The sequence below is a fragment of the Mastacembelus armatus genome, chromosome 17, assembly GCF_900324485.2.
Source record: "Mastacembelus armatus chromosome 17, fMasArm1.2, whole genome shotgun sequence".
Classification (NCBI taxonomy): Eukaryota; Metazoa; Chordata; class Actinopteri; order Synbranchiformes; family Mastacembelidae; genus Mastacembelus; species Mastacembelus armatus.
The window spans coordinates 15,468,126-15,482,510 of record NC_046649.1 but is presented as its reverse complement, the minus strand read 5'-3'; the positions used below and the strand labels follow the sequence as shown (position 1 = coordinate 15,482,510).

Here is a 14,385-nt window from a genome sequence, read left to right as displayed (position 1 = left end):
CACACACAGGCAGATTTGTGGCCCCATTATTACCAAAACGAAAGCTTACAAAATATACTGTTGCGATATATTCCTCTGAGCCTTTCATTAATGCAATCCTAAAATCTGGCAGTGGAGTAGAAAACGTGACTGTATAATCAGGTTTCTCCATTTGACTGATGAAGCAAGCAAGCCCAAGCCATAATACTAATGTTTAATGCTCTGTTTCCTTGACTTGCATCAGCTGCCAAGGAAACGTGAGTAAAATTCCCTGTTAAGAACATCTGAGATTGGAGTTATGACAAAAATAAAGTAAATCTTCATCTTCCTCAACTCTGTCAACATGCAGAGTCCTTTCAGACCAAATGTATGCCTTGTTTATTTATCAGACTCTTGTGCACATTGTAATGTGGTATATGTGTGCTCCATGACATTGTATACAAGAACCACAGCATTTTTATGTCTTTAGAAAAAATAACTAATTACAATTTGCCCTTTCTTTAAAATAAGTACTGACAGTTAATCAGCTTTGCAGTGCTGCTAGAGTTGCATGCTTTTACTTTGTAGGTTAGATCAGGACAACTTTGAACAACACAAAAAAGGACAAAGAACGGTCACTTGTTCAAATACAACCATAATAAGATTTTATGTGCACCATATTAAATCTCTACAAATATTTCAAGAATCCAGGTTGAAAGATTATTGGCAGAACTAGTGGATACCTCACACATCTAGAGAATTGTTGGCTTGTTTTAAGAAAACACTACAATACCCAAAAAACATCTTATTTCCAGTTCAGAGCAGAAAAATTTAAGGTCTATGATTGAAAACAATTTAACCTAATAAATATACATTTTCATACAGGATTAAAGCTGAGATGAAGCATGGTACAACCAGTTGATTTGTCACACTGCTACCTCGCAAGTAGCTAATGAACATGCCACATTTAACAGATCAATACAAGACAGGAGAGGTTATGATATTGAGTTTATTTCTTCAACCATGAAACATTCGTGTAACACAGCAGGTGAATAAATCCAAATCCTCCAAACCAATATTGATACATCAAGGTTAGAAATCCTTAGACATTCAAGTTGGGTCATAGCATTTAGACTAGAAAGGCACGCAAATTCACATTATAATATTTTTATTTCTTTAACAACTCTTGTTGAGTGCAACAATTATTAACAATTATTCTCACACAATTATGCCATCCTATCCTTGACTATGCTGAGACTTTGAGAAATGCATCCCTAGGGTTTGTACATCCCATGAAAGGTGACAGGAATGCTGCACTCCACTTCTGCTCTGGCAATCTCAGACAGATCTTTTGCATTGAGAATCAGGAGATATCCTGGTCTCTGGGATCCAGGAGCTGCTACGATGGTCAACAGCACTCCTGGGAGGCACAGCACAAGATTTTCACAAAAGAATTTCTGTTATTGACTGTGTAGAATTAAATACATTGTGTTAATGCTACTGTTGACATACCATCATCCTCATCAACCCCATCAGGATTCTGAACATACAGGGGCTCTGAAGGGTACGAGTCGGGCTCTTGCCATACCCAGGTCTCCTTGGTCTTCACATTCAACTTGCAGATCTGCACATGAGCCAAAACTAAATGAGTTGATAAAAAAGTTTGCTGTATGCTCCTTGAATTGCTTATGATTGAAGACATTTTGTTATCATACCCTATCTGGTATAAAATGGTTGAGACCCAGGGCATAGGCATATGTGTAATTCTTTGTGCCGTACATCTTGTAGTTGATCTGAGGGAATTCAAAGGCTACAAAAACAACATTAAAATTATTAAAATCGGAACATACATTTCTGCGTACACCATTACTGAATGAGCTTGTTGGATGTTTCTGCACCTTGGCGAGGCCCCGAGAACAGAACCTCAGGCTCCAGCCAGATTGTCCCATCTGCATGCATCACTGCTGTAGCTGTGGTGTACGGCAGGCTCACGAGGTTCTTCCCCTGCTCCTCCTACATCAAGTCCATGATAGCATAAAAACAAAGAGCATCACATCTACCAGTGGCAATTTGACTCTGATGAGTAGGAAAGGTGACTCACTTTGTGGATGTCCAAGGGTATAACATATCTGCGGACCTCCGGCTGGGGCGCCATCATAGCTGCCTTCTTTACCTCATCCCAGTTGGCCCTCAGGTTGGCCAGCCAGAGGTAGTTGTAAACAAACTCAAATCTGCGCAAAACACAAAAAAGTGAGCAGCACACAAATCTTTGTGTCAAAACAATTCTGCAACATTTACGTCTTCTTTTACCCTTTCCATGCACAGAGGTCAAAAACAATGAATCCTTGGTCTTCATAGGTGTTGATATGATGAAACATGCCAATGGGCGCCCCCTTGAACCTGAGATCGATGTACTCTCCTGGGTCTTTCTTGGCAATGTGGAACAAAGTCTGTTTAAAAGTAGATATGATATTTCAACAGACACCATGAAAATGGGAAGGGTTACAACACTTAAAATCAGCAACAATATAAATCCACTCCAAGTCCTCACTCCTTGGCCCTCATTGGACTCGAAGCAGTCCATGTAGTTACTGCCTCGGACGCTCCAGGCACTCAGGAATTTCAGCAGGTTGATTTTCACCGGGGTCTCCACAAAAACAAAGTAGTTTTCTGACATGCCAAAGCTAAAATTAATAAGGAGCCAACATCAAAAGGTGAACTTTACATGACACCAGTAACAGATTACTAACAAAAATTTCTCAGGGAATTGTTCACACACACCTGTGCACATAGGAGGGCTTGAATCTCTCATTACTGGGGAACTGCACCACTACCTTGGACTTTTCAATGGGATCCGACTTGTCTAAGGAAGAAGACAATAGGGCACACTGACTTTAACCCTGACTTTAATTTTTGAGAGCCATCTTAACTCTGACTTACATTACCATTGAGCAGCATATTTTGGTTTCAAAAAATGTACAGATTTCACAGAGACGCGACTGCTGCACTTTGTGCTTTTGTTTTTACATGCAGTGCTGCCATCGCTGAAACAAACCTTTCTGTGTGGGTGGTATTTTAACAATGTTGTAGGCCAGTGTGGCTCCTTTTCCCATGCAGTTTCCAATATTATACACAGTACCATCTTTCTCAATATGGGGGTGGGCTGTCACTCCATTAATGTTGACAAAGTTGCACATATCAACCTGCACAGAAAATACAGCCACTTTATTAATATGAAAGAAATATACAGTTTTGAAGTTCAAATAAAGAAAGGATCCATTTTTCAACCCTCAAATTCTATGATAGATTTATATTGGTGTACCTTTTTCAGTGTCTCCAAGGTGTCAGGGTTCACTTTCGTGAGGTAGTTGGTTTCTGTAACAGCATAAAAGTCCTCGCCAATAGGATAGACATTCACCAGGCAGTTGTCAGTGACCTCAACACCTTTGAAGTAAGAAAAAAACCTGCAAACAGAATAAAGACCATACATGCACTGATTTAGATGAAAATGCCTGCTTTGATTTTTAACTTGCAGTGGAAAGCATCTAGATGAAAGAGAGTTTAAATGTGCATGTGCAACCCACCTGGAGAAAATATTTTTGCATGGATCAGGGTATGCGCATGTACCAAACTCAGTGATCACCACACGCTTCTCCGTAATGGCTCGCACATAGGTGTCGGTTCTGAGATACCTAAATCGAGAAAAAAGGAAAAGCATTTATTCCCCGAACACGAGGTGTTCATGTCTTACATGAGTCTATCCTCAGATGCTAAGTAAATTTGTTTTGGTGTTAAGACAGCTGTATGTGCAGCTTCATTAGGTAAGTGTGTACCATTTTAGCTTGATTTTACTATGTCGCATTAGCCTAAATTATGCTGAAAATGACAAAGCAGTATTGTTGTCAAAGTCTTACTTTCTGAAGTAGGTGACCTGTCCATTCTTGAAGTCAAATTTGTGTATGATGGCCTGGCCATCAAAGAGGTGATAGAAAGGTTCATCTCCAATCTCAAAAAGCCCAGGCCCCAAACGGAGAAGACTTCCCTTCAGAAAAGAAGGAATCCTACCTGTAGTACAAACGTAAATCAGATCAAGGCATTGAGATCTTTCTAAAGATTCCCATATCTGTTCTCAGAAGAAAAAAGAAATAGGCTCAAGATTCAACAAACACATTTCCTGAACAGGAAGATGTCAAAGAATTATTTGACTGCAGTCTATTTCTGTCTAAGGGACACAAACAAACCTGTGACTGTTGTTGGAAGAGGCTCAGTCAGCTCCTCACATGTCTCAAAAATCTTTTTGTAGCCACCAGCTGGGTGTTCAAATCTGTTATCAAAAAGTAAAGATGTCAACAAACATTGCAGCCAACCAAATTCAAGAGAGTCAAATTTCAAGCAAGTTAAATGTTTTACTTCATACTTTAGACACTGTATTTGACAGGTGGTGCAGTTCCAGAGTTGATTATAAGCTTTCAAATTTTTCGGTGTAGAGTGTAATTAGCTGCAGGCCAACCGAACATTTAGGTCATTGTGTGAAAGTCAGTGGATCAAGTTAACGAATTAGTTTTCAAACGTGCACAAAAAGCTTTAGTAGGAATAGTTTGAATTCATCCGAAACTCACCGGCTGACCATGTTTCCTTCTTGTTGTGACACACAAAGCAAACCTCTCCTCACTGAACTGGAAGTCTCTGATCTCCCAGTGGATTTGCGGTATTTATTCCTCTGGTCCCCCCTCACAGCCACTCCAATCTGTGCTGTAAACCTTTCTCTTGTCCAATCATGTTCCACAGTGAACAAGGATCCCATTATGCCAATATCCTCTAGTGGATGACTCAATGGCCACCTGGGAAACCAGATTTATTGAATAGAATATTTATTACAGAGAACCATGCTTGTTAAATGTGATTTTTTTCAGTTGCATCAATTGTTATATTGATCAAATGTGTAAGGCTACAAAATAGCACAAGCCAAGTCTTAAAAGCATAAAAATAAGTGTGGCGGTAAGTAAACTAATTAAAAATATGTCTTGTTAACATGTGTAAATTGCACACTTTGATTTTTAGAAGTGTGACTTAATGGGAAGAACCATTGAGATTAACAGTAATATTGCCCAAAACAAAAACTGCTTAGCATTTCAGGGCAATACTATTACCTTATATAACTATTCAGATAGTTTTCAGAAATAATGAAGTAACAGAACAAGGATCAGAATATTATTTGTTATGAAACTGCAAGAACCTTCATTGCTGTTAGTTGTTGATATTGAATGACAAGTGGCAGGCACGTTGCTAATTGGATGAAATGTGGCCAGTTGTCCTTTGGTCTGGACACAAAATGCTTAACTTGATTGTCTCAGTGCAACTATAATCCAGGTATAGGGATTATGTTTGACGTATTCAGAAGACAAACACTGTATTGTTTCTCCTGGGAAAAAGCACCATTGGCAGAGTGAGTTACGCCAGAGGGGGAGGTTGGTGATGTGGCTCCGTCTATAACACGTGGACAGATTATACAATAGAAATTTATGAGATGACCAATTAATTTACAAAGTTTTTGCAGATAAAGTGAGGGGTTGTTGGTCAAAGAATGCCTTTGGAGGCTGTGAAAAGTTCAGTTACAGGAAGATCAGAGGAGATCATAAACAGTTAAGACCTAAAATTCTAAAAGGAAAAGCAGCATTTGCAGTCAGAATTACATGACCAGTTCTTTTTTTATATATATATTATCACATTTATATATTATCCAGTTTTTAAGACACTTCCAACTAAAAGCTTTACTATTGTAGCCCCTCCAGATCCTTATCAGTAGATAAACTTTCCTCAGTTGTCACAGAGATGGCGACTTATGAAGAAAATGACAACTTCAAATAAACAGCTCCATCTTACCTGTCTCCATGACAACTTAATAAACTGCATGAAAACTTTGGGATGTGGTTAAAATATCCATAGAAAGAAAGTGAATAAATATGATGGTTAAGGGAGTTTGGCAATTATGGTTATACTTATCCATTATAAGGCAGAGATTGGGCTATATTTTTGTATGGTAGAATATTTACAATTGAAATTATTGAAAGAAGAATTAAACGTGTCAATAAGTCAGAAGGCCTACCTAGTATTGTGGTGAACACCATTGTAGAGTTAGACAAATTCACTCGCCCTAACCTCACTTATTTCTCTGAGATATTTTAGGCTGTCTTGCTTTCACAGATTTGCTGAAAGACCTTCAACTGTGTTTAAATTATAAGGGTCAGAATTTGCCCAAACCTTCACATACAACTGGATCTTATTATTTGGCTACATTTTCTACATTTGTGAGCAAATTCCATGAGCGTTGGGCAAAGAAAGATCTTCCGAGGAGAGATAACTTGTAATTCATTATGATGTTCCAGGTATGATCAGGGATGTCCTCATACTGCCACATCCCTGTTTTCAGTAAGCAGTCATTTAAAAAGGAGATGGCGCCCTCTGTTGGTTTGATTGCAGGTTAAAACTTTAAACACAAGTCTTGCGGGTTGCTGTTCAACACATGTTATCTGGGCTGATTAAATGAAAACAAATAAATAAAAACACAATAAGCACAGTAAGCTGTATTGTTTCAATGAAAGGCTGAAAAATATTTACAAAGAGCGATGTTCAGCTATACCCTCACGCATGCGCACTTCATCCTGGATTTACTCAATATGGCGGCGAGATACAGCGCGCTGTTGTAGTTGAGAGCTAAGGTCCAGCCAGCTAATTTACCGACAAATAGGCTAATTTCATAACTTCTCTAAAATAGATACTTCAGTTGAGGTTTAGTGGTCAACACTCAACTTGTTGTTTCAACGCTTTTTGGCAGAAAAATGAATTATACCACGAAGGTAGTCCAGGTGACTAATGTGTCGCCGAGCACAACATCGGAGCAGATGAGGACGCTGTTCGGCTTTTTGGGAACCATCGAAGAGCTGAAGTTATTTCCACCAGAGTGAGTTGAATGGCTGGTTATTTACAGAGTTGTTGGTGATAGCTCTGTCGGGTGTCTAAACAGTGATTGATTGATTTAAGATTGCTTGGTAGACGGAAAAACAACGCTAGGCCTGTTTTGTAGCTAAGCTAACGTTAGCTTGGCTAACACCGACTAATGTTAGGGTTAGTGTTGCTTAATACAGGCAGCGTTAAATAAACAAGGTTAAATGGACTAGCTAACGAATACACCATTGATCTTAGCTAATGGCTGAACTCTGTATGTTCCTACGCTAATAGTGAAATCATAGTTTTATTTTCATTGTGGTGTGATGGAAGAGAAAGAAGAAAGGAATTTCTGATAAAAGATGAAAATGAGGAGAAAATGCCAATGACAAGTCAAAATGTATTTATTTATTTGCAAGTGTTTTTAAGGTTTTCTCAGTGAATGACAAATCTGGTTTGACTTTTTTTAATTTAATTTAATTTAATCATGTTTGATGTAGCATTAGGACCTAGCCTGTGATCTCATAACTTACAGTTCCAGTCCGTATTTTAGGATGATAAATCATGAAAATGCCTGCCACACTATCCACATGCTTAGGGAGAGGTCTTCTGATTGTTTGCTTTGTCTGAGCCGTAGTCAAAAACTCTAAAGGTACAAATAGGTAAAAGCAGCATATTCTTACATTTTAGAAGTTGGTACCTAGGGTGCTTGGCATTTTGTTTGGAGATTAATTTGATGTACTGGTGATCACAATTCAGACACCCCCTAAAAATGTTGGAACATACTTTGTCCTCACTGTGGTAATATTGTGTGTGAATATCCTGATTTGAGGGATGTACTGAACGCATTTTTTACCGCTATTAAAAGCCGTTCAGAATTACTGTTGTATTGTTTAGATGATTGTTTTGCAATTGTTTAATATAACTTTTGTATTTATTTCTTAATAGTGATTCTCCAATGCCGGTGACGTCACGGGTATGCTTTGTGAAGTTCCAGGAACCAGAGTCTGTTGGAGTGTCTCAGCATCTGACTAACACCGTGTTCGTGGACAGAGCATTGATCGTGGTCCCGTTTGCTGAAGGTTTGTCTCATTATTAATCTCATGTATGAGTGGTCCTTGTTGATTGAATGGCATGACTCCTGAATAGCGACACTGTAAACAAGTAAAAATGCTTTTACCTGTTTCATTTGTGACATTCACAAGTGAGCTCACGTTGGTCTGCATTTGTGAGCTTTTTATGATAATTTGAATGACACCGGGAATGCCATTCTCTTTCACTCTCTATAAGGTGATGATAGAGCAGGCCTCTGTTGTCAGATTTTTGGTGTAATGTGTGAACATCCTGTATCTGTTTTACTACTAAATGCAATTCTCTTGATAAACTGCATTTCGTGTTTGAAAAAAATACATTGAAAACTGCAGTATACCAAAATCTGCTTAACAGACTAGAGGTTGAACATTCACAAGCTGTGGGCACTCAGAGTTCAGAACTGAAGTTGTTTCAACTCGTAACCATATGCATTTTACTTTCTCCCCCATATTGGACTATCCTCTGTTAAACTTCTCTCTGTTATTTGTGTGTGTGTATGTGCGTGTGTGTATGTGTGTGATTCTTGTAGTGAAGAAGGCAAAAGCAGCCCCTTCGTTGATGGCTGAAAGTGATCCTCTGCCTGCCAACAGGGGATAGTAAACATTTGCAAAGGCCAGCAAGCATTCAAGCCCTACCCCTCTCTGTGTCCTCTATTCTTTCTCTGCCTTCTCTTTCTCTTCTAATTTATCTTTTGTAGGTGATTTAGATTAAATTAAAAGGTCATATATCACAGACATATCCTGAAACAGTGCTTATTCTGCACAATTTTGCATGCGGCTTAGCCATTCATCTTATGGCTAAAGCGTCGCTCTTAAAGAGATAAGGCTGGCAAAAATCCTCACGTTCTCATTTCAAGAAATCCTATGAGAAGTCAAAAGGGCTGTTGTTGTCCAAAGGTTATTAAAAGCACATCAGTGAGCTGCAACTGACATGTTCATTACGGTGAATGCAGACACTGCACTTTATTTTGAGTTAGTCCACAGATGCAATCCTTTTGAGCCTGCTCATTTAAAAAAAAAAAAAAAAAAAATTAGAAATTAGCTACTGAAATAAAACCGTCTGAATGACAGCCAGTCCCTCTGATTGACAGTTTGTCCAGGCGGCTGACACTACACAATATGTTTGCGACTTGAAATGAGGGATGGTCAGATATTGGCTGTTGGTAATAACACTTTAACACGATCTTTTCATAAATTTTCACAAAGATACCCGCCCGACAAGACACAATGTTGGTACAATATTCTCTTTAACAGTGGTCTTCTTTTTGTTGTTGTGTTTTACAGTTCTTTTTCCTGGCTCAGCCAGTCCTGTATACCAGGCCCTGCTGAAAATACCATCCAACAGTTTTGCCTCCTGCAGCAATTTCTCCAGTGTGCTCTTTTATTTAAATGTTGTCATTGTTGTGTCTGTACTAAGGCCATGCCTTCATTTGGATAGAGTTGCTTTTCGGGGTGGATTAACTGTAAGATGAGGATTTTTAATTTTGCAACGTAAAAAAAAAAATTGATCTGGTAGCAGAAATTAATCAAGCCAGTCATCCTCCAGGTTTGGTTATTTGATGCAGTGACAGGTAAGGATACTGGATTAATGATGTACAGCAGGCACGCTACATACATTGAATTCTGTTTTTGACATTTAGTATATAAGCCAGTTATCCTCTGAAATGTGTTTTGGTAAGTAGACACTGGTAGCTTTCATAGTGTTCTTTCCAAATCCTTAAATTTCTCTTTGTTGTGTGTATCTCGATTTTTCTCTGTGTGCTTTTAGTAGCGAAGCCGCCAGCGTGAGTCGCTTGTTTCAGTAAACATCTAAATGAATTGAGGGCACACCCAACTGGAGAAGCAGCTGTGCTTGCTAACGTTTGGTTCATGACTTAAAAAACACATTCAGGTGATATATTCTTGGCAGTGTTCATTGGAGTAGTGTGATGTATTCCAGCAATAGTTATGTCACTGCAATGATTTTGTTGAATTAAGGGAACTCTTCTCAGATCTGTAAGGTAACCAGTTTGTTGAAACTAATTTGAAGAAATGCAATGTGAAGACTTTTTTTTCCTTTGTCTTTTCCAAAATGTCTCTCTGTAGTTGTGTGTGACGATATTGTTCTTCTCTAATGCCTGAATTTATTTTCCTGTAGGATCTATTCCAGATGAGGCTAAAGCTTTGTCACTGTTGGCGCCAGCAAATGCTGTTGCAGGAATCCTGCCAGGAGGAGGACTTCTTCCAACACCCAGTCCCATCCCCAATCCGGGTGTAAGTCTTCACTGCTTGGTACCGTTTTTCTGACCATTGGAAAATAAACTGTATCAGTATTACCCCCTAAAATGGGTTGTTTCACGTAATTTAATTAGTATAGAACTTAAAAATGTGATTTCTTCACAGTAATGTGCCATGTTTCACCAGAAGATCATGCTCCAGCTTATTTTAAATACTTTTTTGTTCTGCTGATGAAGACAATTGGCTGATGGCATAGAGTATCAGGGTGCTGATCTATAAACTGGTAATATTGTATGGGATAAAGCAATGTCACCTCAAAGCACATTTAGTAAAAGGTCTGGAGTTTCCAAACAGTTAAATGTGCTGTAACAAAAGTTGTAAAAGTGCTGTAACAATTGAATTTCTCCTTGGGGATTAATAAAGTACTTTTCTTCTTAATGGGATGTTCATCTGCAGATCAAGTTTGTTTTATAGAAATTTTGACTTTCAAATTGACATTTTTCTAAGGACATAAAACTGTCTCATCCACATTCAACATTTCAAAGTTGATTCTTGACCTTGGATTTTAAAAAGATTTCAGTAACCACATTGTATCAGCAGAATGAATATATGAACACTTAAGGGTTTACCAAAACAAAAGCACCTTTACATGTTTGTGTGCTTTATTCCAGCTTGGAGCAAACCCCTTTGGTGGTTCAGGCATGGAGGCAATGGCTGCTTTTGGATTCCCAGGACCCAATATGAATCCCCAGGTGAGTGGTCATCTTGAGTTGCAGTGAATACAGTTATTTTTCAAAGTTTGCATAGTTAAATATGCACAATATTTGATCAGATTAACTCTTAGTATTCCTGTCATCTCTTTACAGGCTGCTGATCAGCTGTTAAAGTTTATGACGGATCCAAAGTAAGTTTGTATAAATAAATTCCTTTGTCATGGGAGTAGAAATAGCTGTGTTCCTAGGTTTAGTGTAATGAGTCAACTAACAAATATTCCATTGTTCAGACTTAATCCCCTGGCTGCAGGCTTAGCCCTGAATTCAGGCCTGAAGGCTGATGCATCTAATAAAGAAATTGAAGAGGCCATGAAGAGAGTCCGAGAGGCCCAGTCACTCATTTCGGCAGCTATTGAACCTGGAAGTAAGTGTGCAAAAGTTGGAAGGGTTTTCTTGCCAGTTTCATTGCAGTCATAATTAAGATGATCTTATCTTTCTGCCTTGTGCTCTTTATATATGTGTAATATTCTACCTTGAAAACCCTAAACATTGTCTGGTTTTGCTGTCCTGTAGGCAAGGACAGCAAAAAGAAGTACTCTCGGTCCCGGTCCAGATCCAGGTCAAGAAAGAGACGGTCAAGATCACGTTCAAGATACAGGTGAAATCTGCTGATCATATGAACAAACTAACAGCTGAAACTTTGTCAGCATCTCAAAAAAAACTTAAATGGTTTGTATGTTCTCATTGCAGGAGAACTAGAAGCAGATCAAGGCGTCGATCAAACTCGAGAAACAGGAGGCGCTCCAAAAGCCCACGCAAGAGACGCACCCACTCCAGGGATCGAAGCAGGCGATCTCAAAGCAGATCCAGGTAATTTTGCATTGTGAAAGGTTTTTTTTTAAAATTTTTTTTATAAGGAAGCTTCCTGCACTGCCTGGTTAAAATCTTCATTTCAATCATCTACAGAGACAGAAAGAAAGATGACTCTGGGAGAAAAAGATCCAAAACGCCACCCAAAAGCTACAGCACGGCCAGAAGGTCACGCAGCATGAGCCGGTGAGTATAGTCTGTGGCGTCATGTGCTTTAGTAGCATGTAGTTAAACATCTACCTTATCTGTCAGGGTACAATATTACCATACTTTTGTCCTGTTTTGCCACACAGGAGACACAGAAGAAGTCGCAGCAGCAGCCGATCTCCCAAGAAGTCCCCTAAAAGGAGAGGTTCCAGGTCTCCATCTCCCCGAAGGTTAGTGGTGTTATAAAATATTTGGGGATAATACAAAGTCATTTCATGATTATTTTCTTATTTTTTATAACATCAATTTTATATGCTTTCACAACTATCCTGTTTAGTTAAACCAGACCCTGGTGCACATATAGTCTCCAGCTAGTTGTGGGTCCACATTAATGAGTGAATGACAGCTTTCTCACCAGTCCAAATGAACCACACTATTCAGGCAAATTAACCAGAATTGTTTCAACCAAACTGCTTTGGCATCAAAACCCACCTTAGACTGCTGTGAAAAGGACTTAACAGGACAAAGCTCAGTCCATTTCCTAGTGGACTGGTGTAGTTGGTTTGTGGTGTGAAAGCAATTTAGGCCAACAAGAGCTTTTTGTCATAGTAAATATGTGATTTTTAATATAAAAATGTAAAATAAACTTATTCATATTGATGAAGTTCTTCCTGTGATCTGTGAAGCAGTATTATAAGCATGTGCATTAAGGAGGACAGTTCCCAAAACAGCTCAAGTAGTCATTTCAGTCACTCCATTTGACTTCATGTTTGAGATAAAATGCAATATGGAATATTTTCTTTGGTCCCGACCAAGTAAAGGTGCATATGAAGTTTCTTCTGCTTCCTTTACAGACACAAGAAGGAAAAGAAAAGGGACAAGGAAAGAGACCGCAGGAGTGATAAAGATCGCAATCAAGAGGAACATGACCGTTCCACCAGCAAGAAAAAGAAAAGTAAAGACAAAGAACGAGAGCGGGAGAGGAAATCGGACAGCGAGAAGGGAGATGTTAAGGTTGGTATAGTATAATGCATACTGAAAAAAGGCACAGACATCAGTGTATGACAGTTTATCCTGAGAAGAAATGTCTCATTACTTCAAACACTTTTTGTCTTGGTGTACTGAATTTGAGTTTTCACTTTTAACACACCATGAGCAGTGTTGCTCTAACCAGTGATATATGTTTTAAAAATGTCACATTCATTGGTTTCCTTTAAACAGATTACCAGGGATTATGATGAGGAAGAACAAGGGTATGACAGTGAGAAGGAGAGGGAGGACAGGAAGGATTCAGACGACTCTGCTTTGTCTCCTCAGTCAGCAGAAGGTAATGGTGCAGCTCAGCCCATGAAGCAGGCCAAAGTTAACGGTGCTGATGATCACCATGAAGAAGACATGGACGTCAGCGACTGAGTGGTTTGGCCTGCTTTTTTTCCCACATTGCCTCTTTGGATTGGTTCTGGGGGGGAAAGAAACTTAGTTTCTCCCTCTGGGGTAAATTTGAATTTAGTTTGTCATGTGTATATATATATATATATATATTTTTTTTTTTTTTTTTTTTGCACATAGGAAACATCTGTGCTTTTGCTAATGTACAATGCTGTTAGGTTTTTTTGGCAATGTTCTTGGGTTTGCCAAGTGGCATACTGTCTCTGCTTCTCTTGGTTTGTTACATGGCTATAAGGTACCTATATGCTTTTTGCTGCTACAAATGTAATTGGTTAAAACTGGAAGTAGACTTGATTTGGAATTCTTGAGCTTGTGTTGAGATTTTTGTCACTTTTTTGTTCAGTGTTGTGACATTCAGACGTCTTTCCCCATATACTCAGTTACTATCTTTGCTTCTATTCAAAAGTGTAGATTGTTTTAGCAAGGATCTCTTTTATAATAAAGCCTATTTTAAAAAAAAAAAAAAAAAAAAAAAAATAGAATTTGTAATTCTGTGTACCTCAGGCATTGTTGGTTCATATGGGCAAGAGCCTCTAAAACGGAGGTGGGAAACCCTCCTTGTGGGCCGTGGACATGCTTGCTTTCCAGCTATGCCTGCTCTATCCACCTGCAATGGGTAGGGCAGAGACAGCTGGAAAACGGGCAAGGCAGTGGTCCTCGAGGAAATGAGTAAATCCACACAGTCACCTGGAGAACATGCAAACTCTACACAGAAAGGCCCCAGATAGACAAGTTTCAAACCCAGAACCTTCTTACTGTGAGGCAACAGCTATAACCACTGGATCACCTTATGGCAAATATACCTGAAAGATAAATATTTTCGTTACATGGCTGCAATCAAATGTATTAAAGTGGTAGATGATAAACTACATAGTTTATGTGATGATTGACAAAAGAGCTCACCTGAACGTTTCAGTGTAAACTGTTTCTTTTTATTATACTTGCACAAAGTCAGTTGAAACGTGATGCTGGTGCTTTATTTAAAGGGTTGTGAA

General features: G+C 38.8%; 2 protein-coding genes across 7 annotated transcripts; one reads left to right on the top strand and one right to left on the bottom strand.

Moving 5' to 3' along the window:
* Window positions 1-1,232: 1,232 nt before the first annotated feature.
* On the bottom strand, window positions 1,233-4,762 carry rpe65a (retinoid isomerohydrolase RPE65 a). Its single transcript, XM_026313405.1, has 14 exons — window positions 4,578-4,762; window positions 4,200-4,282; window positions 3,873-4,023; window positions 3,543-3,650; window positions 3,281-3,422; window positions 3,014-3,161; window positions 2,740-2,821; window positions 2,510-2,642; window positions 2,269-2,408; window positions 2,060-2,189; window positions 1,857-1,971; window positions 1,674-1,768; window positions 1,471-1,582; window positions 1,233-1,378 (listed from the first exon to the last, which is right to left on the bottom strand). The coding sequence occupies exons 1-14, from the start codon at window positions 4,760-4,762 to the stop codon at window positions 1,233-1,235; spliced, it is 1,770 nt and encodes a 589-aa protein (XP_026169190.1).
* A 1,857-nt stretch (window positions 4,763-6,619) lies between these two features.
* On the top strand, window positions 6,620-13,883 carry LOC113134768 (serine/arginine-rich splicing factor 11-like). Of its 6 annotated transcripts, XM_026314277.1 has the most exons (13): window positions 6,620-6,677; window positions 6,794-6,919; window positions 7,852-7,985; window positions 10,132-10,247; window positions 10,883-10,963; window positions 11,078-11,115; window positions 11,215-11,348; window positions 11,498-11,582; window positions 11,675-11,794; window positions 11,891-11,980; window positions 12,088-12,171; window positions 12,796-12,955; window positions 13,163-13,883. In XM_026314277.1, the coding sequence occupies exons 2-13, from the start codon at window positions 6,798-6,800 to the stop codon at window positions 13,352-13,354; spliced, it is 1,356 nt and encodes a 451-aa protein (XP_026170062.1). In that variant the 5' UTR covers window positions 6,620-6,677; window positions 6,794-6,797; the 3' UTR covers window positions 13,355-13,883. The 6 variants fall into 6 exon arrangements, with proteins under 6 accessions (XP_026170062.1, XP_026170063.1, XP_026170067.1 ...); XM_026314278.1 differs by having other exon boundaries at window positions 6,626-6,919; window positions 13,259-13,883; XM_026314282.1 differs by lacking the exons at window positions 6,620-6,677; window positions 6,794-6,919 and adding an exon at window positions 9,763-9,885.
* Window positions 13,884-14,385: the final 502 nt, after the last annotated feature.